Source organism: Capricornis sumatraensis, chromosome X (assembly GCF_032405125.1).
Source record: "Capricornis sumatraensis isolate serow.1 chromosome X, serow.2, whole genome shotgun sequence".
NCBI classification, from domain to species: domain Eukaryota; kingdom Metazoa; phylum Chordata; class Mammalia; order Artiodactyla; family Bovidae; genus Capricornis; species Capricornis sumatraensis.
Window position 1 is genome coordinate 121,143,901 of NC_091092.1, and position 22,260 is coordinate 121,166,160.

General features: G+C 52.1%; 2 protein-coding genes across 4 annotated transcripts in view; one reads left to right on the plus strand and one right to left on the minus strand.

The window, feature by feature from the left end:
- Positions 1-730: 730 nt before the first annotated feature.
- ARX (aristaless related homeobox) lies at positions 731-11,661 on the plus strand. Its single transcript, XM_068963031.1, has 5 exons — positions 731-926; positions 2,599-3,481; positions 6,105-6,150; positions 8,950-9,278; positions 11,421-11,661. Exons 1-5 carry the CDS (start codon positions 731-733, stop codon positions 11,659-11,661), a joined length of 1,695 nt encoding a protein of 564 aa, XP_068819132.1.
- A 7,551-nt stretch (positions 11,662-19,212) lies between these two features.
- Positions 19,213-22,260, minus strand: part of POLA1 (DNA polymerase alpha 1, catalytic subunit) — a 290,997-nt gene continuing 287,949 nt past the window's right edge. For all 3 annotated transcript variants that reach the window (XM_068962031.1, XM_068962032.1, XM_068962030.1), the window contains one exon: positions 19,213-20,068. In XM_068962031.1, the coding sequence (XP_068818132.1) occupies positions 19,923-20,068 (146 nt within the window). In that variant the 3' untranslated portion in view covers positions 19,213-19,922. The remainder of the gene's footprint in view (positions 20,069-22,260) is intronic.

Sequence of the window (22,260 nt, forward strand, 5' to 3'; positions counted from 1 at the left end):
CACCCCGGCGGCCCGTCTGCCCTAAAGAGGACGGTGGCTGAGGGCCACTGAGGTCAAGGCACTGTCCTGGGAGCGCAACATTGGCTTTGAAAAGGGCCAAATCCGTCCGTACGCGAGCCAAGCCTCAAGGCCTTGCCTCCAAGGGAGTGAAGTCCTCGGGTTGGTGGAAGGGGCGCACGCCGCCCAAATGGCACCCACTGGCCTGACATCCGAATACGCTAGAGCTTCGGGATAGCCCTAAAGGGTTAAAGGATGAGCGGCAGGAACAGAATGGAGTATTTAGAAAGTTGCTAGTTGAAAACAAAAAATAAAAATAAAATTGGCTCGGGTGCGTGCCTGCTGCCGCCCCTCCTCCACCGCCGGCTTCTCCGGAATCCAGTCCAGGCTTTGCCGGGAGCGCAGAGCCCCGGAGCAGCCCGGCCTCTGGCGAGAGCCAATCAGAGGGCGCCTCTCAGCACGTGGAGGAGAGAGACACCAGAGCTCCGCGCCCGCGGCTCACTACACTTGTTACTGCTTGTCCTGAGCGCCGGGAGGGCGAACTCCGGCCGCAGGCAGGGCGGGAGCCGGCAGCCAGCGACCGAGAGAGGCAGAGAGGCACAGAGATCGCAATAATATCCATTATAACCAGCCATCTAACCCCACCCCCTCAACACACACCCATCCATCCTACCCGCCCCGAGAAGCAGCCAGCGGCCCGCTTCTCTGAGCCCAGGGGAAAAAAAACCCAGCCATGAGCAATCAGTACCAGGAGGAGGGCTGCTCCGAGAGGCCCGAGTGCAAAAGTAAATCTCCAACTTTGCTCTCCTCTTACTGCATCGACAGCATCCTGGGCCGGAGGAGCCCGTGCAAAATGCGGCTGTTGGGAGCCGCGCAAAGCTTGCCCGCTCCGCTGGCCAGCCGCACCGACCAGGAAAAGGCCGTGCAAGGTAAGGCTGTGCTTGCCGAGCACCTGAAAAGGGTGCTAGGTACTGGTTTGGATGTGTGATGTTCCGGGGCCAGGGGCCTGCGGCTGTCCAACTGGAGACAGAAGATAAAAGAGGGAACAACTCTGAGGCCTGGTACCTCAAAGAGCGGTAAACCTCTTCCCAGGGGATGTCTCTCCTTCCCTCTCTGCTTCCAGAAAAAGCAGAGACCAAGCTTCGCTTTGAGGGCCCTTAGATTCTCGGTATTGGTTCTTAGGTCGTTTAAATACCCCCTTTGGTGGCCTTGCGGGTGCTCTGAAGAGGGGCGATGGGCCAAGAACAGCAGGAGCCGGGTGGACTTTTGTAAGAACTTGGTGAAGAGAAGAACCCCAAAAGCCGTGAATGGGGACTCCAGGCGGAGTGCGCCTTGGCCTTTCCTCTTGGGAAGATTTCTTTATACGAGGTGTTCTGCTTTTTTCTTCTTTTTAAAATTGTAGATTACTTGTGATCTTTTAAACCCAAGCTTTGCAGAAGACATCTCCCTGGGATTCCCCAAATGTTCCTTCTTGTATCTGAAGTGTATGAAATATGCAGCTTCTGGGTGCTATTTTGTCCTCTGCTGTTTTTTTTTTTTTTTTTAGAGTTGAGATGTTTAAAAGCTCTTTTTTCCCCTAAAATTAAAAATTCCAGAACAACTGTCGTTTTGCCCCGAAACTGTTACACCCAAGTTTCGCCTTTTAAAATCTGTAAACCAGCAGTCCAGCCGCACCGTCACTTGGAAGACAGGAGCGGACAGCGGGGAAAGGGGCGTTTAAAATAAAACTGACTTTTTCCTTTTCTTTTTTTAGCCTGCAGTGGCACCTGTGCCAGGCTCTTCCTCGAGGGGAATGAGCGCTCTGTGCCTATTGCACCCCCTTACGTCCCCACCCAGGGCTTTCCGAACCCATTTTCTCCAGGACGATTTTTTTGGGCAAGGAGCCCCCGCCCCTCCTGTTGGGGGCTGTTGGGGCCAGGTCCTCACTCAGGGCCACTGGGCCGCTCCCTCCTCCCCCGGTGCCCGCCAGGCAGTGGCCCCTCTCGCCAACCCGCAGCCGGGAACGCATGGCAGAGCTGAGGGCAGAGGTCGTGCGCAAAGTTTTCAGAGTGGTGGTGATTTTTAAAAAGTTGAATGTTTGCAGATTCCCTCTTGCCCCGAAATGGGAAGGGAAAAGGTGAAAGAGAGGACAAGAGGAAAGAAAAAGAAAACAATAAAGGAGGGAAGGAAGAAGGGGAGAGGAGTGCACAAAAAGAGAAAGGAAGGGAAGGGAGAGGAGAAAGACGCGGAAAGAATGATGAGACGGGGAGAGAGAGAAAGAAAAAGTGATTTTTAAATGAAAGGAAGGGCGAGTAGAGAAAGAAGTAAAGGAAGGAAGAAAGGAAATAAAGGGAAGAATGAAAGAGGGAAAGGAAAGGACCGATAGAGGAGGAGAAAAGGGAAAAAGAAGGAAACAAGAGCAAGGGAAAGAGATGTTAAAAAAAAAAAAGAAAAGGCAAGAAAACTGGGGAAGGAGGGGAGGGCTCGGAGTCTAGTGGTGCGGAGAGCGCCGCGCGCATCGGGGCCTGGGCGCAGAGGGAGCGGCGGAGGGCTGGCCCGAGCGGCGACTCTGGCCGGGACGGCCCGCCGGCCGGCGCGCTGACCGCTCTCCCTTGCCCGCAGGCTCCCCCAAGGGCAGCAGCGCCCCGTTCGAGGCCGAGCTGCACCTGCCGCCCAAGCTGCGGCGCCTGTACGGCCCGGGCGGGGGCCGCCTCCTCCAGGGCGCCGCGGCGGCGGCGGCGGCAGCGGCGGCGGCGGCGGCGGCGGCTGCCACGGCCACGGCGGGTCCGCGGGGGGAGGCCCCGCCGCCGCCACCACCGCCGACCGCGCGGCCCGGGGAGCGGCCGGATGGCTCAGGGGCCGCCGTGGCGGCAGCCGCCGCCGCCGCCGCGGCCTGGGACACGCTCAAGATCAGCCAGGCGCCGCAGGTGAGCATCAGCCGCAGCAAGTCGTACCGCGAGAACGGGGCGCCCTTCGTGCCGCCACCGCCCGCGCTGGACGAGCTGGGCGGCCCGGGGGGCGCCGGGCACCCGGACGAGCGCCTTGGCGCGGCCGGCGGCCCAGGTGGCGCCCCGGCGGCGAGTAGCGGCGCGGGCGCCGAGGACGAGGAGGAGGAGCTGCTGGAGGACGAAGAGGACGAGGACGAGGAAGAGGAGCTGCTGGAAGACGAAGAGGAGGAGCTGCTGGAGGACGACGCCCGTGCGCTGCTCAAGGAACCGCGGCGCTGCGCTGTGCCCGCCACAGGAGCGGTGACCGCCGCCGCTGCCGCCGCCGCCGTGGCCACCGAGGGCGGGGAGCTGTCGCCCAAGGAGGAGCTGCTGCTGCACCCGGAGGACGCTGAGGGCAAGGACGGCGAGGACAGCGTGTGCCTGTCTGCCGGCAGCGACTCAGAGGAGGGGCTGCTGAAGCGCAAACAGCGGCGCTACCGCACCACGTTCACCAGCTACCAGCTGGAGGAACTGGAGCGGGCCTTCCAGAAGACGCACTACCCAGACGTCTTCACCAGGTACGCGCGAGGGGTGATCGTGGCAGCAGTGGCTGGAGGGCGCGAGTGGGTCCCGGAGAGGGAAGGTGGGCGGGCAGGGCCCTGGGGCTGGGGCAGGAACTTAGCTCCTGGACTCACCCCAGGCGCGCCCTCCCAATGGCTAAACCCCTGTTGACCAAAAACACCCTCCCACCCCCTCTACTCTGGGCTTGTAAGTTTAGACTGGGATGGGTTTTGTTTTGTTTTGTTTTTCCCTTCCCGAGGTCTCTCCAGTTTAATTTTTGTAATTACAAGTTTTAGCTAGAGAGAGAAAAAGAAACGGCCTCTCCAAAGGGCGCCCTAACGCGCCACCTTGGAGACGTGCGCACCCGAGCGCTCACGCTTGATCAAGGCCCCTGGCGCTGCAATCCCGGGTCCCCGCCAGATCCCAGGCGAGGCGCAAGCAGCGCTGCCGGCCCTCGCCGCCAGGGCTAAGCAGGGGCTATTTTTGGCCGCTGTGTGGTGCGCTTGCCCTCCCCGCCTGATGCCCCGGGAGCCTGGTGGGTATCAGTTACGCAGTTCGCAGTGAAGCTGCCCGCGCCTGTAGAGAAGGCCGTTAAAAAGACCCAAGTTCTGTCGTTTGAGGACTCCTGGAATAACCTAAGGAAGTCAGAACTAGGCAGCGTTTGGTCTGCGGAGGCACAGACCAGAATCTCCCCTTTCCATCGCCCTCCACGCACATTAAACGCAGTGTTGGTTTACTGTACGCGGGTTTACAGGGGCAGGCTTGGACTGCTGGGAGCCTGGCAGGGAGCAGACAGAACAGCTGGGGGGAACTTCCCCCTTCTGACTGGTGTCTAAACCTGGGTGTTCCTCCTGGATCCGCTCCATTCCCACTCACCCGAGTTTTGGGGGAAAGATGTACCTGCGAGATAACTGGGCCCCTGAGGGCCGGCTTAGTCACACCTGGGATGCCGGCCCGGCAGGGGGCCTTCCTCTCCCACCCCAAAGCTAAGGTCTGGCACAGCCGAGGAGCCAGGTATGGCCAACTTTCCCCAGCGGGGAGGGAAAAAGGGATAGGAGTGAGCCCGGACTTGGGCTTGTCAAGCTCGAGCAGCCCCACCTTCGCACGAGCCGTGTACGACTTTTCAATGTGCACTTTAGTAGCCCCGGAAAGCTGCCTGCCCCATTTGAACCCGAGGAGAAATTGCTTAGCGCTCAGGAGGCCTGAGCCAACGCTCCAGGGTAGCTGTTCTAGCAATTAATCGCTAAACTGTCTCCTAACCAGAAACGGAAGAGTAGATCTGACTCGGGGCAAGGCACTAAACTTGATCATCCCCTGAGCTAAACTTGGCCCTCCCCTGTGTCATCCAGTCCCTTCATTATCTTTAAAAAAGAAAATAAATTCTAAAGTAATTGTCTCTATCAAATAGCTAAGCGGCCAACCCACTTTTTGCATTTATCACACACATGTAATTCAAAAGAAGAAAATGATGTGATGTCGCTTGGCACACAGGTCTGCCCTTTTAGCTTTTCCAGGGGAACCAAAGTACACGAAGAGGGGTGGCTGCTTGTCACCACCCCATGCCCACCTCTTTCCCACCCAGGGGGCTAGTTAGAGCCCCTTGGCTCCTGCTGGGACCCAGGCAGGAGTGTGGTTTGGGGGTTTTAGATCTGCTGATGCTTACTGTAGCAGGAAGCAGCGGGAAGCTCTCCAGTGAACCAGTTTTCTCCCAGTCCTGAAGTTCCAGGTGTGGGCCAGGCCGGGTCCCAGGCTGGGGCAGGCCCCGCTCTTTCATATTAGTGATTGGAGAGCCAATTACTCTCGTCGCGCTCATATTTTCGGTAAACAGGTTGTAAGCCGTTTTACAGCATCTTAATGGTTTCCTATTTGCCTTAATTGTCGCAGTAATAACTGCAATGACGGGGTAGGGTTTCAGTTAAATTGACTTCCCCTGAGATGGGCAGGGTTTGTAGTGGGCACTGGAGTCAGGAGGTGCGCAGAATTTTGTTTAATCGAAAAATTACCCCACTGAACTCTTAACAAGCTTAACATATCTCCAGAGGGTAATGGGGAGTATGACCTAAGGGGGTGAGGGGGGGGGGAGGAAGGCGGGGGAGAGAGAGAGAGATGGAAGGAAAGGCAGAGAGCTGGAGAGAGAGGAAGGAGAGGGGAGAGAGCATTTTTTAAAGAAGGCAGAAAGCAACAAGGAGGGCGAGAGAAATGTTTTTAGTTGAGTGGAGAGTTCTCCCATTTACTCTTAGGACAAAAGAGGCCATAAGCACTGTGTGTGTGTGTGTGTGTGTGTGTGTGTGTGTGTGTGTGTGTGTGTGTGTGTGTGTGTGTGTGTGTGTGTGTGTGTGTGTGTCTTATCTAACTCTGGCTTAAGAGTGAGAGAGAATCTGAGACTTGTACAGTCAAGAAGTCACCACTGTCACTCTTGAATATAATATGATGCAATAGAATAGACAACATCCTGTGTCTGGGAGTGTACTGTGTTTTCACGTTTGCAGTCAAATAGAAGACACTCCAGTGTTGAAGGGGTGGTGATGCCCAGGTGTCTGTTAGACCCTAATGGAAGAGGATGCCAGCGAAGGAAAGGTGGCTGACAGGCGGTTGCTGGAGCCTGCAGTGACCTCCTGCCTGTGTGTTGCTTTCTTATAGGGAGGAACTGGCCATGAGGCTGGACTTGACTGAGGCCCGGGTTCAGGTGAGCCGCACTGCAGAGAGGGAGGAAAGGAGGGGCAGTGGGCTGGGGAAAGAGTGGAAGAGAGATGGGCTGATGGACTAGGGGGTTCTTGAGAGACTCCCTTCATAAAATGAAGAGAAGCAGAATCAGAAAGATAAACCAAAACACTCCTGCACAAAATTATATTAAAATATGAAGATCTGGAAGATGGAAGGGGAAGGTTTCTAGGTTTGGGAGCCTTGTGGGAGGAGTCCAGGATCAGAAGTGGGGTTTCACGGTCCCCGAGACTGCAGTTCAGAAGCCCCCTGGTCCACAGCCCCTGTAGGAAACAATCTGCGAACTGACTTTTCCTGGTTGAAATAATGGGATGGAGCATGGATTTGGTTGTTAGACAAATCCGCTCAGCTCCAAGCAGGTATTTGGCTGCGATTAAGTCTCCAATCGGGCTTCATAAAAGCCCACTTAGTGCTAGAACAAACAGGGCCATTTGAAGGCAAAATGCTGTTTGATTTCCCCTCCGCCCGCACAAGGAGCTGGCTAATGCTATTTGATTTCCCATTTTTTATAGCAATGAGCCCACATTGATCTAATAGGGAGTGAGTGCAATGCTATTAAAGGTGTTTGCAGCCCCATACCAGAGTGCATTTCCGAACCCAGGCCCCATAACCAAAGAGACGATCAACACTGGGCAGCCCCGATGGCCAACAGAAAACAGATGTCCCTGGGTTAGGAGCTGAGTGAATCACTTTACAGTCAAAATCAAGCGCTGATAAAGCACAATAAATTCCATATGGCTCATTTAATACACAACAGCTTCTTGCATTAGAGGGCTAATGATGAGGCCTGTCCCCTCCTTTCTGTTGACACATTTCTCCATTGTCAAACAGAGATGTGACAGCAACTCTGCATTTTCTGCTCAGGGGAACGAGTCGTGGGAAAGTTAAATAACTTTTAAAAAGAAAGAGAGCGCCCCCTCCCCTTCTCCTCTCTCCCTATTCACTGGAGAAGATGTAATTAAGTGAATATGAATTATTAGAGTCCTTTCGTTTACCTTTGGGGGGCCTCAGAGGTATTAATTCAATAATGAGGAATTGCAGGGGGACATCTTGATAATTGCAGTTGAGCCGAGAGCCGATCTGTCTCTAGAAGGTTTCCATGTTCTTTGAGGGCATTCTGCCTCCACTGTCCCCCCGCCCTTTACTCCTTTCACTGCCATCGAGGAGTGGAGGGTATTCTTGTCTAGACAGATTTGGATACACAAAAGCTGCCCACCCAGCCTGGTCCCATCTAGTCTTATTTTTTCAAGTCTCTGAATTTCCACAATGTAATGTTTCTGCGATTCTCAAATAGATTATTTGAGGGCTGTGAAATGTTATGGATGGGCCCCCTTTTGGCAGAATTTTAAGTAATCAACTGACTTGGATTCTCAATTTTTCTTGTGTAGGTGGCTATCTAGAAGTCAAACCGAACCTAGATACCAGTGCTAGTAACAACAACCCCAGTGTGTATATCTGAAAGGCATAGATGTCTTAAAATTTTTAAAAACATATACCTCTGGGATCACTTACATTATATTTTAATATAATTCTGTATAGCCCCAGAGTTCATTCTTAATTTTTAGACTTGTGTGCAGGCATAAACTAAGCCCTAAAAATACTAATGCCTTCAAGGGAGAAGGAGCGTATCTTCTCAGCTGTGGGTGTGATGAGCAGGTCACATAAAAATAATTTCATGCTCCTAAAAGTTATTTTTAGACCATGGTAGCTGCCACATTTCAGGTAAAGGTCTCTACTAAAACTGCTTTCTATTAACAATTAGGAAGATACCTTGTGCTGAAAACCTCCCCCCAACCTACAACTATCTTACTTAAATAACCTACTTAAACCACATCTCCAGAAGAAAGGACCGATTAGCTACGAAGATGTGCCCAGTCTCCAGGTGTCCCACACTCTGGTTTCTGTGTCCAAATATCACTGTAGACCTGATCCATGCAGTCACTGCCTTCCTTGGTACAACCTGGCCCTGCATGGAGCCCCTGCAGATAGCAGGCTGTGTACCCCACACTTCATTACAACTGCCTCCTGAACTGTATGCCTGTTTGCTAATTATCATAGGTATTTCTTCCCTCAGTCCCAGCTCCCCTCAAGCCCCCAAACATAGGGTAGTGCTCATAGGTGTTCAGTAAATATTTCTGGAAAGATTAAACCACCTCCCTGATTCCCTTTTCAACGGAGAGCAAAGATTTTGTCACCTCTTGGGAAAACCCGAAATAGGTGAAAAGAGCTGATTTGCCACAGAAAGCTGCTGTGCATTCTTCTCTTGATGGCTGTCTGTTCCCAAGAGTCATCACTGAATGCCAGCTTCCACAAGCCTTATTTGACTCATTCCTCATCACAGCCTTATGAGTAAAGTTTTATTATCCCCATTTTACAGATTAGAAAACTGAGGTTCCGAGAGGTTTAAGTGACACACAGCAAGCAAATGGCAGCGCAGACATGTAAACCTTGGTTTCCTCACTTCTAAATACAACAAACCATTTCTTAAATTTGGAAAGGAACCAGGCTAGTTAAAATGTCCACTGGAAAGGGTTCACTTGCCCGGTAGTTCCAGATGACTTTATTTAGGCCCTCTTTCTTTGCCCCTTTGGTCCCAGACGTGTCCTTGAACAACCCGAGGCCATGGAGGGGCGAGGTGGGCGAGGGCTGCAGTGAAAAAGTGGAAAGGAGGGAGGGCCCGCGGCACGGGGGCAAGAGGCGGGGACCGCCCGGAGCGCCTACCCAGCCGGAGCGGCACCGACCCCTGCCTCTCTCGGCTTTGCAGGTCTGGTTCCAGAACCGTCGGGCGAAGTGGCGCAAGCGGGAGAAGGCGGGCGCACAGACCCATCCCCCGGGTCTGCCCTTCCCCGGGCCGCTCTCGGCCACCCACCCGCTCAGCCCCTACCTGGACGCCAGCCCCTTCCCTCCGCACCATCCCGCGCTCGACTCGGCCTGGACTGCCGCTGCTGCAGCCGCCGCCGCCGCCTTCCCGAGCCTACCTCCGCCTCCGGGCTCGGCCAGCCTGCCGCCCAGCGGGGCGCCGCTGGGCCTGAGCACTTTCCTCGGAGCCGCAGTGTTCCGGCACCCGGCCTTCATCAGCCCTGCGTTCGGCAGGTAAAACGCGGCTTCGGGGAGGCTGTTTCTCTCATACACGCACAGAGGCTGGGGCCCTGGGAGGAGGCCAGAAATAGGTAGGGACTACACACATCTTTCCTGTTTGGCTTAACTTGAGACTTAGCCAAAGAAAATAATCTCTAATATTGCTTTAAACAGTGCGGATCTTGAAGGGAATGACTTGGGACTGAACGGCAGAGGGAAGGGTAGTGGCAACAACAGCAACCACAGAAATTGGAAGTGTTCAATGAAAGCCTTAAAGTACCATTTGAAGGCAGTAACAGCCTAGACCAAAGGTGGTGTGTGTGTAAAAGGGTACAGGTGTAGGCTGCAGAGCCGGGATGACTTTTCAATTTTTGCAAAAATCCTTCCTCATTCCCCAAAGCCTGGCAGCCAGAGGAATACAGCCCTGGGGCCAAGGGCCCTCTGGGTCCAAAGAAATCTTTCTTCTTCCCCAGACTCTACCTTCCTTGTCATTCAAGTGATCCGCTGCCAACCACACCCTCATATATGCAACCCCGGACCCCCAAAGCAGCACAAGACAACGAAATCAAAGAAACGGTTCATCATATATTATAAATCCCTTTCTTCAAATGAACATCGAATGATGAAATTAAAAGTCTGTATAATCACACAGACAAAGATACAAAAGAGAGATGTATTAAGTTGGAAAGTGCAGTGAAACTAAAACTGAATGCAGCTTCAGTGATCTCTCTTTGGGAGAACAAAGAAATAATAGATTCATCCAACTGCGCAGCCACTTAAAAAAATCATCTTGGAGAAAAATTTCAAAAAAGACTCAGTAAAATTACTTTCTTGTAACAACCAATGAAGTAAACAGAAAGTGCACTGAAGTGTAGTGACTCAGTTTACCTGGTGGAACCAGAGCATGTTACGCCCCCTCCAGGCCACACTTTATTATTTCTTTTTGGAAAAAAAATGTTTAAGTCCTCTGTCCCTTGCCCACCACCCTCTCCTTTTCCTCTTCTCACAACAAGTGCCTTGTTAAAGTTGCCAAACCATGGCTGGAGTATCAGCTGCGACATTTGGAGAGGCTGGAAGAAGGGTGCGGTGGAGGTGGGACGAGAGGTGGAGGGTGGGCTTGGGAGAAGCGGGAGGCGCGCCTCTAGCTCAGGTGGGCTCCTTTCTAATGGTGGAAACTCTGTTGGCCTTCCGGGGGCCGGAGCCAAAGCCCTGGGAGTTAGCGGCAGTGGTGGTGGTGGCATTGAGGGTCAGGGGCGGCTCGGCCTCTGCCGCAAGTCTGGCTCGCTGCAGTGCAGAGGGTGGAAGCGCCGTGCGGGTCAATGCTGGCGCCTTCTGGAGGCGGTTTCGCGGACTGGAGTCCCAGACTTGGGTTTCGCCGTGCGCCGCACGCGGGGGAAGGGGAGGGGGCGCGGGTCCGGGGACTCTTTGGTACTGGTGACTGCATGGGGCGCAGAGAATGCGGTGCTGGCGGGTCATAGTTGCCTGGTGAGCGGAAATCAACAGGCGGGAGCCCCCATCCCCACCTCGCGGTCGTCCGTCGGGCTCTGGCAGCTCTGCCTGGCGCAGGAGGGTGGCCGCGGCGGCGGGAAGGCTAGCAAACAAGACCAGCTTTTCCAGGGTGAAAGGAGCCCCGGGCCGAGAAGGCGTTCTATAGAAGGAGTACAAAGTGCAGCACAGGTCTTTCTCAGTTTTAATCCCACTTTGTCCTTTCTCTTTTTCTTCTCCCTTTCTCTCCTTTCTCTTTGTCTCTCTTCTTCTCTCGGCAAATAGTATTATAGGCAGTCGGAGCTCTTAGTCTAAAGTACACTCCCTTCTTAAGCGAAAGCCCAGAATCCGCGCCGTGGGGCCGTGGGGTTCGGGGACTCGGGGCTTGCTTCCGCCACGGCTCTGGTCCCTCCAGGAATATCTGGCCCCTCGGTCTTTTTCCCACTCTGTTCGTTTCCTGCCCTAGTAAACCGTTAGAACGTCCCAGCCTCCCGCCCGCGCCTCCAGCTACTCCCCAGCCCCGAGCCAGCCCCGAGCCAGCCCCGGACCTGCGACTCTGCGCCCCAGCGGCGGCGCCCCTCTGGTCCGCCGGGGAGAGGCGGCGGGAAAGGCTGCACGAGGCGCTGCGCGCAGCTCTCGGGGCGTCACCGCGCTGTTTTGCTCTCCCTGCAGGCTCTTTTCCACCATGGCCCCCCTGACCAGCGCGTCGACCGCGGCCGCGCTCCTGAGACAGCCCACGCCGGCCGTGGAGGGCGCAGTGGCGTCGGGCGCGCTGGCCGACCCGGCCACGGCGGCTGCAGACAGACGCGCCTCGAGCATAGCGGCGCTGAGGCTCAAGGCCAAGGAGCACGCCGCGCAGCTGACGCAGCTCAATATCCTGCCGGGCACCAGCACGGGCAAGGAGGTGTGCTAAAGGCTTCCCTCCACCCTCGCGCCCCGGGCGCGACCCGAAAGGTCACCTCACTCAGCACCACTCAAGACCAAATGGAAACAGAGGACCAGCACACTCCCAAGACGGCACTGAGAGAGCGCAGCCGCCTTCGCAGCAGCCTGGACGCGGACAAGGCAGCCCTCGGCGCTACCCGGACGTGGCACCTCCTCGGCTGGCTGTCCACCCGCCCCTGCCCCTGCCAACTTCGCTCCAACTCAAATGTCCACTCTCTCCCGTTCTTTTATTGAAAATATCGGGGAGGTTTTCTCCCTAAGTCACCTGGTATTGAAGTTAACAATTTAAAAACCCCAACCTCTCTGCCTCCTGACACCCCACTTAGCTTTTTTTTTTCCAAATAGCATTTTGGCGCTCTAAGTTGATCTTGCCAGCGTGGCCCCAGCCTTCGGCGGCGGGGAAGCGAATGCGAATCTGTAAGATAGCTAACAGTGCACTTAACGGAAAGGGGCGTCTTGTTCTTGTTCTCTTCTTTATCATACATCAACCAAGGTTTTTATATCAAACCAAAGGGAAATACTCTGCTAGAATATGGACTGTTGAAGTCACCAAACTGTGATTATTGATTCTGTACATACCATTGTTATTAAAAAAAAGAAAAAGAACAGAGCTTTGTATATTTGAAATGTTATAACGCAATTGCACTCAGCGTGGTATGGTAAAAGTTTGTCCTCCTGTAGATTCTTACTGTGTTGTAGATACGGTAGGGTTCCTAGACAAATATTTATGTACTCAAGCCCTTTATTTAACTTATTAACTGTAGAGGCTTCCGAAACCTTCAAGATAAAGGCAATGGTACAGTACTTTTGTGTAATGTGTAATTGTTATCACTTTTCCTTGCTATCTAGTGGAGAAGTGTCACGCTCAAAATAAAACAAAAATATATGTTTAACAAAAGGAAGTGTGAATACTCTCTACAGGAGCTGAGGGGACAGTAGGATGCCCCCCCCCCCATAAGACCGCGGGTGGGTTCCTGCGTCCCGACTCCCCCAGAGTTTATCTGCACTCTCGTTTTCCTGGCAGAGGGCCCTGGTTTGAATGTGATCCTCAAAGGATCCGTAGGATTTCCTAAGAAAGGTTAAGATCGCCGCCGCCACGGAGCTTTCCACGTGCATCTCGGCTCTCCTGGGTCGTGTTGCAGTGGGAGCTGAGGGCCCTGGGCTTCGGAGGTGGGGTGGGCTTGAGGGAGGGTGGGTGAGTCTACTGTAGGCGTTGACGGTGAAGACAGAAATTTGAAGCGAGCGGGGAGTCTTAGCTGGGAAGGCGAAGGAAACTGTTCGTGGAAAGTGCCACGTACAAGGAAGTGCGCAGTCCGAGATGACAGGTAATGGCGCGAGAGAGGAGCCCAGGCGGTGGCTTCCGAGGGGGCGGGCTACACGGTACACGCGCGGGGAGGAGGGTCTGTGGCGGGGGTAGGGGGAGCAGGGAGGAGTGAGTGTGTTGAGGGGTAGGAGGGTGTGTGGTGGGGGGAAGAGAGGGAGGGAGAGAGTGGGAGAGAGAACGCAGAAACAGTGATGGAAAGGCAGCGAGGGGTATCCAAGTGGCAGATCTTAACTCGACAAACGTCATTACATCACTTATCCAGGCATTGGGAAATGTATATACTTGTAAAAAAAAATCTAAACAACTCAGGTTTCGCGAGGAGACCCAAGCAGATTCGCAATCTGCAACCCCCCCGGGCGCACCCCTCCCCGCGCCGGCGGCGACGGTAGCTTCTCCCTCCCCCGGGCCGTGCCTGCGCCCCCCAGGTGACCGTTCGGTGTAAGCCCGCCCGCGGGGGCCGGGTCTCGCCAAAGCTCCCAGGGTGATGGGAAAGGGAAGAGAAGCTTAATTAGTTTCAATTTGTAGTAATTAGTGCGCTGGACCTTTGGGGAGAGGGGCAGGCGCGGGGAGGGGGGCGGCCGCGGCGTGACTAGCGTGGCTCTCGGAGCCGGCGCCGCCGCCCCGCCAGGCCGCGGGCCAGTCGGTCGCGGCGGGGGGCGCGGACGCGTCTCCGGGCCGGCCCCGCCGGGTTCCACGCGCGCTCCCGGACCGCGCCCCAGGGGAGGGGGGCGGGTCCCCTCGCCGCTCTGGGCGCAGGCGTGCGCGGCCGAGGGGCAGGTGCGGGGGCGGGCAGAGGTCAGCGGCGACTCGCGGGTGGGCGAAGGCTCGGCAGCTGCCGCACTCAGCCCCGGGCGTCCTCCGCTCGCCCGCCCGGCCGGCAAGCCGCAACCCCCCCCCCGCCCGCCGGACACCTTGGGGAGCGCGCCCGCGGGGCCCAAGGCTGAGGGGGCGCCTCGGATCTTGGCCGTCGGGTCACCCGGAGCTCGCAAGCAGGGCCCGGCCCCGGACACGGGGAGTAGGCGCCAACTACCTCTGCTCAGCCCTTCCCGCCGCACACTCCTTTCCTGGGGGTTGCAGGCTCAGCAGGAACTTTCTAGGACATTCCCCGAGATCTGAGCGTCTCAAACCTTCACCAGACTCCACAGAGTCTCCTGGGGTGAAGGTCGAGTTCCTGGGGTGGACAGGGCTACTCAGGAGTTTGAGGTGGGGTGGGGACTGTGGAGCGCAGGAGGGGCCTGAGGGAAAGGGCTTTTTTGGGGTTTTTTTGGTGGTCAATATCAATTTTCCGTTGATTTTGGCTTTTGTTTAGGTAGGGCTTTTTCCCCCCCCTTCCAGGCTGCCAGTTGGATGGTGTACGAGAAACAGTACCATTCTTCCTGTTAATGAACTCTTTTTTAAGTCATTTTTTCTCATTTGACCCTTCCATGGAGCAGAAGCAAATTGCGTGAAATTACCTCCAAGGATTACATTTATTACTGGCCAATGAGAACCCCTCTCCTTGTTTTACAAACTCTTAATCCTATGTCATTCTGATGCTGCAAACAAGCCCAGTCCTGGGCCTCCTATTCTTTCAACTTTCCCCAGCTGGAGGGACCTCATTCTGCACTTAATATTCCCCATAAATATCACACGCTAAAGACCCCCTGACTTCCAGCAAGTCCACATTAAACATGTGACATGTCACGCATGACAAACTCTGAGTATCTTTTCAAAGCAGCATTAAAAGCAAAGAAACCAATTTTCTTCTCCTTCCAAACCTCCCCAAGTGCTGAATGATGGGGATTGGAAAGAGCCACTGGAGCGTACTTAGGGGGATTTTATGAGATTTTCCAGAATGATTTAATCTTATTGTGAGCATTATTAATGAATGGCAACCCAATTTGGCCCCAATATCTGGGAAAGCAGTCACAATGCTGGGAGCGGCTGACCCCCCTCCCAACCTTAAGCAAACCTGTTTCACCCTCGAGGAGGCCATGCAGAGCCCAGGGGAGTTCAGGAGAGCCCCTGTGATGGGGGCATGGCTGTTCCCTATCACCCCCAAGCCCGAATGCCCCACCACCTGCTTTCCCAGGGCCACCCCCACAGCATCTTGGGGTGAGGGGTGAGGGAGCGCAGTTTGGCCTCTGTGGGAAGGATGAAGGGAAAGGGCAAGTTAATTTGTTACATTTTCAGACAGGCTAGTCAGATCCTGAATGGGCCCCGAAAGGAAAGGCAAGAAGGGAGCAGTAGGCCGAGTAATTTCAGAAGATGTCCCTAAGTACTCTTCAGTCACCAGCTACCCATGAGCCAGACTGTGGACAGTTAGGGAGGACAGCTCAGGTTTGTGTGGGGAAGATAGAAAGCGGATGAATTAGGGAGAATGATCACCAAAGCCAGGGTTTCAGGACTTGAGACCCAGTCTTCGGTTAAAGTCACCAGTATAGGCCTCAGCCACTTTCCCATTTTTTTCCTATTACCACGCCCCCACTGGGGCAAACACTTATTATTGTTGGTTTTGATCTGTAATACCAAGAGACAAGGCACTTGTACCTCTGTTTTTCATACCGTTTTGAGTGCAAATATCTTACTAGAATGGAAAAGTGGCTGATGGCAGAGGGAAGGAAATTATACATGAGTTAGTTCAACTTGCTTTTAGAGGAAAAAATATGTATGTGAGCATGTGTGTATGTGTATACACAAAAGTGAGTGTGTCTGAATGAAGGGGGTCTTAAATGGGGCCTAAAATGGTATTTTGGAACACTGAGTTCCACGGAGCAATTGCTTATGTATTTAAGTGACAGTGGCAGCCTAGCTGGGGGGCGGGGAGAAGAAAAGCTGTTACCTGACTGGGGTGGGGGGAGGGGGAGAAGCATTTTTCAAACGAAAAAGTTGTGTTGTCCCTGGACTTTATTAACAGTCCAGTTTGAAGTATACGTTTTTTCTTTAAAGAAAAGGGAGCGATTACCAGTTATACATTAAGAAATGTCATTCAGTCATTTTTATTCATTCTCCGGAAATCTTCGTAAAAGCCTGAATCATACTTCTACAAGCAGCAATTTTGTTAATCCAAGGGGTTATTACTCTGGGCCCTTATTAGGTTCTACACCACTGCCAAGCAATCCTATAACCCTCTCAAAAGAAGTTTACCTCCCTGTTATAAAACCAGTAGTGGTATTTATACTGTGCAATAATTAGTGTATTACTTGAATCCACTAACACGTTCATTTTATCTCTGCACAAAACCTCTAGTCTGCTTATAGAAAGCTTGTGCCTCCTTTGGTGCTGGTAAAGTGGTGAAAGAGTGAATTGAAGGCTGGTTGCACTTTCTCCTTTTGCCTCGCCTTAATTCCCATCTCTTTTTGCTCTCATCCAATTAGCACAGTGTATTAAGCGGTTTATCATCTCATAGTCAGCTATTGAGAGAAACAAGGCGAGCACTTTGCAATAGAACCTGCGCTCCTTTGACACCCTCAGGTACTTACATATTCCACTGTGCTATGAATAATAGAGGAAGAATGGAGCGCTAATTCCCTCATCAAAGAATGCCTTGTCTGCTGCTTTGCTCAACAACACCATTCTGATCAAAAGAAAAGCAATAAAGCTTAGCATAACAAAACGAAACCTACTTATTAGCTTAGTGGTTAAATTAATGCAGAGCCGCTGCTATTCAAAACCAAGGTTTGAAAACAGCCTCCAACAACCTGATAATGCTGCCTTCGGGATGAAGGAATTTTAATCTGAAATTTGAGGCTGGCTCAGATGAGTTCATCTATTAAACTGCTATAAGGAAGCTCCACAGCAAACCGTTCAATTAAGAAATATTTAGGTGAGCAGAGAGAAAGAGAGAGAGAAAGGGAAAGGCAAGGCGGGTTAAAGTCTGGGATGGGAGATGGGAGAACTGAATTGACGGTCAGTGAATTCTGAAGAGGATCTGGGGCTTAGTGTTTTTCATAAAACCCTGACAAGATAGAGAAAGCTGCTTTTGGAGTTTCCTTGTCTCTGCATTACCTGCCAAACTAATTTCAATCTGTTCGAAAAGGCATGCTGAGGTGCATCTGTATGTGTTGGAGGTAAGAGGAGGTACAGGCTGGAGAAGGGGCTGGTGGTAGAGGGCAGTGAATTCATCCCCTTTGACCAGCCTCTGCCAAACTCCAGTCTGTGAACTTTGGCTCGCCCCCATGTCTTGGGCAACAGTCTCAAGACGAACTCCATCTGTTTCCTGGACAAATTAAAATCTTAACTGAGCACGCTTTTGTAGGATTTTCAACTTCCGGTCTCCACATCCCCTTTTACACGAAGGAGAGTTGAGAGTTATACCAAGTTATGACCAAAATAAATGTGCTCCCTTGTTGTTGGCAGCCCCTAGATTCAACAGGAAACAGAAAAATTCCAGATGGGTTCCTGTAGGGCCCTATTTCCCAACTGGAGTGGATAAAATTTATCCTAGAGGTTTAGTCTGGCCCACAGCATTTAGATTTTTTTTTTTAATTAGTTGCCAAAGTTTAGGAATTGAGATACTTTATGGCCATATCTGGATTCCTGGCTCTTAAAAACGTGATCCCATGACCACCCAGGGCTCTGTCCCTCCCAAAACTGCTGAGCAGCTCCTGCCTCCTTTGGACAGGACGTGGCCACTCAGGCTCACGAGGCTCTGCCGCTCTCTAGAGGGAACCCGGCCTGTTTCACTTTTATCACCTGAGCTTTACACCTATGCCAGGGAGCCTGTGAAGACATATAGGGAAGTTCCCCCTTTCAAAGTGGGCGGCATCTCGGTACTCACCGTACCCATGTGTTATCAGACGGTGCAAATCAAGAAGAAACTTTTCTTAGAGTAAAGCGACCATGCCATGTTCCAATCTTCTGACAGAGAGATCCACTCAATCCTAAAGTTGCAACTTTCTATAAAATCCTGGAATCTTCAAATGCCTCCCAGAAAATCCTCTTAACTAACCTGGAGTTACTGATCTGAATACAAAAATATCAACCACTGTGTTAGCTTTTTTTGGGAACTGTACTAAGAAATGTCTGACTTTCTATGCACTTTCTACACAAATGGTTCCTGCCCTCACAATGATTACATCTAGATGCAGAGACAAGAAGCAGACCAGTGAGAAGCTGTTTCTGTCTCCTGGCATTTCTTGACAAGCAAGTTTTGTATTTGCCATAATAACCCCAAGTCCCAGAAATCAAGGAAAACATGCTTTCTCTTCAGAAAGCAAAGTGGAGGTGTGGGCACAGGAAGCATACATTAGAGAACCATCTCTATAATCCTACATGGTAACAGCAAGGAAAAAACACACTAGTCCTTAGTTTCCCAGAGCAGCCTGGGTGCTGCAACTTCTGACAGGTTGCAGTGCTCGAGGTACCAAGGCATTAATTAACTGACATGGTCATAAACCCAAAGTGTTTCTACTTAGAACCTGAGTATAAGAAGAGAAAGGAGGAGAGGGTGAGGGAAAGAAAAGAGAAGGCAAAGCACGATATAAAGCGGCATCATCTGTACTACATAACCAGTATGCCTTCACTAGGGTCCAGGCTGGGTGACCTTTCTCTTGTGGGGGCTGTTCTTCCAGGGGCCATCAGCCTCGCTCTCCCAAAGGAGATAGCACTGGACTCTTGGCTTAGCTCTCTGAATATGCAAGTCAGCAAAGCACATGAGAAGCCATACTTCATCTCTCAAAGGACCCAAAGTATATTGAAATGCCACTCAGAGCACTGGGACATACATTATGCCAAGCATCTCTGAGCACAGACCTAATAAGCAGGCTGAGGTTGGGCAGGGGATGGTTTCCAGTCATCCCCTACTCCTGGCTGCCCCCTCCAGTCCACTCTTTGCACCTGATAGAGAGTCACTGTAGCAGTTTTCCTTTTAGAAAACTTTATTCTGAATTGAAAAAAAAAGCACAGTATATATTTCCTTTATGAAAATTCACGTAGATTTTTTTCCACAGGTAGATAATTTTTAAAAAAAATATAGCATAGCTGTATAAGGGGAATTTTTTTTTTTTTTTTTTTTTAGTTTTTTAATCTTACCAAGAATGTAAGAAAGGAAAGATGGCTACATTGAAATACGTTTCGTTTCTGGCAAAAAGGCACCATTCTGAAGAAATGAGAAAAATAGCACCAGGGCCGATTAACCATCCCTCCCTCCCCTCATTTTTTTGTGATATAACACAAAGGTCCTTGCCCTGGCCTATACACATTTTAATGAAATGCTATAGGATATAAAATTATTTAACATGTACTTTCCCTTTGTATAAACCTTTACCTAGATTTTCTGTTTGAGGAAATGAAAAAGGCAGGTGAGTGTAAAACAGCTGTCCAGTGTGCATGTGCAGGCTGGGCTTTGGAGAAATTCAGTACACAAGTAAGCTCTGTTTAATCTATTTAATAAGTGCACAGCTTCTAAATCTCCCCCCTTAAAGACTGAGAAGGACAATTGCTCCTGGAGCCAGGGGCCTGGGAAGTACTTGGGTTCAGATTGGGTTTAACTGGCATGTGAAAAGGCAAAATGCCCGCCCTGCTGCCAGGCTCTGTGAACCCCTCTTTCTGGGGGCTCCTCTGCTGAAGGTCCTGGGTAAAAGCCACTTGCCTCCTAGCCACTCTCATTTCTCTTCCTTCCCCGCCCCCTCCCCTAGAAATCCAGGGCTGAATGCCAATGTGAAGCAGCCAGTTTTCCTGGTGGTGTTTCAACAGCACAAGGTATTTTGTCAGAGGAAGGTATTTCTGCTGTTCCCTGATGTTTGGTAGATTCAATAGCTTTGCAGTTGCCCCTTAATAATCCCCCTCCCAAGTCACAGCCACACAAACATGATTGTAGTTCCACAGGAAAAGCGATGCAGGAGAAGCAGCCAGGGCCATGATGCAGGTGCCAAGGATGTGGGTCTTCTTTCCACCGTCCCTGCAGGTCCACTTCCTGGAACCCCTCAGGACCATACAGCACAATCGGCGAAGAGTCTGCTGAGGTTCACTTCGGAATAGCCACTTTGGGACAAGAACTGCTCTGCTGTGTTCTTGAGTTTTCTATAGTCCTGAAGAACTTTGGGAGTAAGAAACTGCTTCTTCAATTTATCTAGAAAGAAATAAAAATAAACGGATTACAAGTCTCAGAAGCAGCTTCTTTAAAAAGCATTCAGTATTTCTGAAGCACTAGAGCAGGAGCTGTGAGTTCTGTTTGCAGCTCCAGGTCTCTGATGTCCTCATGGTCCTGTGGCTGGTCTAGCCCTGGGGCCAATCCCACGCTGGGCGAGAGGGAACCCCGAGATTCCTCTGTAGAAGATTTTCTTCCTTCCCCCTGCCCACCACTTCTCAGCACCTAGCCGACTCAGCACACCGGGGACAGGGCCACTCTCAGTGATGGGAACTGCAGGTGCACGGCCATGTGCAGCAGGCAAGGTGAACTCCACTCGCAGACACTCGGCTCGTGGTGCTGTTGAGCACAGGCATGCAACTGCATGCAAAGTACAGATGTGGCAGGAACTAGTTTGTCTCAAAAGGAAGGCAGAGCCTCCCAGTGCAAACTCCCTAGATCAGATGGGCCTAGTCGGCTTCTAGTCCTTTCCATCTGCATCCCTCTGCTATACAAAATCTCCTCTGCTCAAAGAAACAAGGGATATGCTGTCTGGAGAGCACCTGTCCATGGCAAGATTGCTTTTTTCTTCTTTGTACACACCGTGTACCTTTGAACTTGAGATGTGCAGCGGCCCTTTCTCTGCTTCCTGCTCCTCCCACCCATTTATCCCTGGCCTTCCCATTCTGCCCAGGGCACTCTCAGCCAGAGACAAGATCCTTCCTTTCTCCCCCCAGAGTCTGAGACCTCTAAACTTGGTTCTTTGTGAGAAGCAGTGGGCTGGGACACCCAGGTCTGGCCTTTTAGAGACAGGCTGATCCCTGGGGTAGCCAACCCTGCCCACGATGGTTAAGATGACACAGTTTTGCTCAAAGCTGCTCGGGAAACCTCTGAGGTGTTTGGAGAAGCCCTTAAAAAAATCCCCATCTGATGGCTGAGGAGGTTAAGTCACTTGCCCCAGGACACAGAGCTGGAGATCTGGGATGTAAAAATGTAGAGCCAGGTAGCCAGAACCCTGAGCTCACTTGTGGTGAGGCTCACTGTGCACCCCTATCCATGCACCCCTGTTCACTGCTCCCAGATAGACATGGGCAGGCCCCCAGATGCTGGCCTGCGCCAAAGAGCCTGGGCGGGGGGCGAGGCTGCCTGGCGCCCCAGGTTAGGGAAGCATCAGGAAGGAGACATGGAAGGGAGGGCACATCAACCACCAAAAGAAACAGCAGAGCAACAGTGAGTCTACAAAACACCCGCACAATGAACTCAGTCTCCAGAGTTTTGTTCCTTAGCTACACATTCACGTTTGTTCTCCACAACCTTTTCTCAATTACATCAATTGCCTTTCAAAAAACAACAACAGAAAGTTTTGTAGAGAGGATTTAAATGCCCAAAGCGGGTGGAAAAAGAGGCAAAAGATAGAGAGAGAGAGAGGGTGCATCGTTAAGCAAGGAGAGAAAGACACTTTGAAAGTTCTAATTATCGGGAGTCTGGGAATACACAACAATGGCCCGAGCAGTGGCGGCCGGCCGGCGCCCTGTGCATGTGAATGACACAAATGCATGTGTGACCGGGGAGAGACATTTACAGAGCTGCGGTGAGACGGAGCAGGGGAGGAAGAGAGAGGGCACAGCTCCTGATGTGTTTACCTCCTCTGCTGATGGGATATTGACTTTTCCCACCAGGTTGGTTAGAAAGGGGACTATTTACGCTGCCACACAGCCGAGTTAGAATGACAACCAGCGTCATTCGGTGCTCTTCTTCGTAAAAGACAACTGTGACCACCAGCATATCCCATAGCCGGTCAATACGGCAGAGGCACCATTCCACGCCAGTTAGAGATGCAGATAAAGGCTCCTACTTGCTTCCCCAGTGAGAATCGAATCAATAACATTTGGAAGATCTTCTAGGAAAAAGAACTGCACGAGCTGCCACAGGCTGCACTGGGGATGGGAGCTGTGGGGAGAAAGGGCTCACCCCTTCTTTGTTGTTGTCCTCTCTCTGCGTTGGGTACCTGGGCCACCCACGTTAGGCTTCCATCACTCTGTTTCTCTTAATGCTACACTCACCTGCCACTTTAGAACTCAAGGGAAAACAGGGTTAAATGGTGGAAATCAGTTAACGTAGCCAGTAGAAGCAGATTCCTTCTCTCTGCTCTGGTTCTGGGAGTTGGGGAAGAGGCCGTCAGGCAAGCAGCAGAG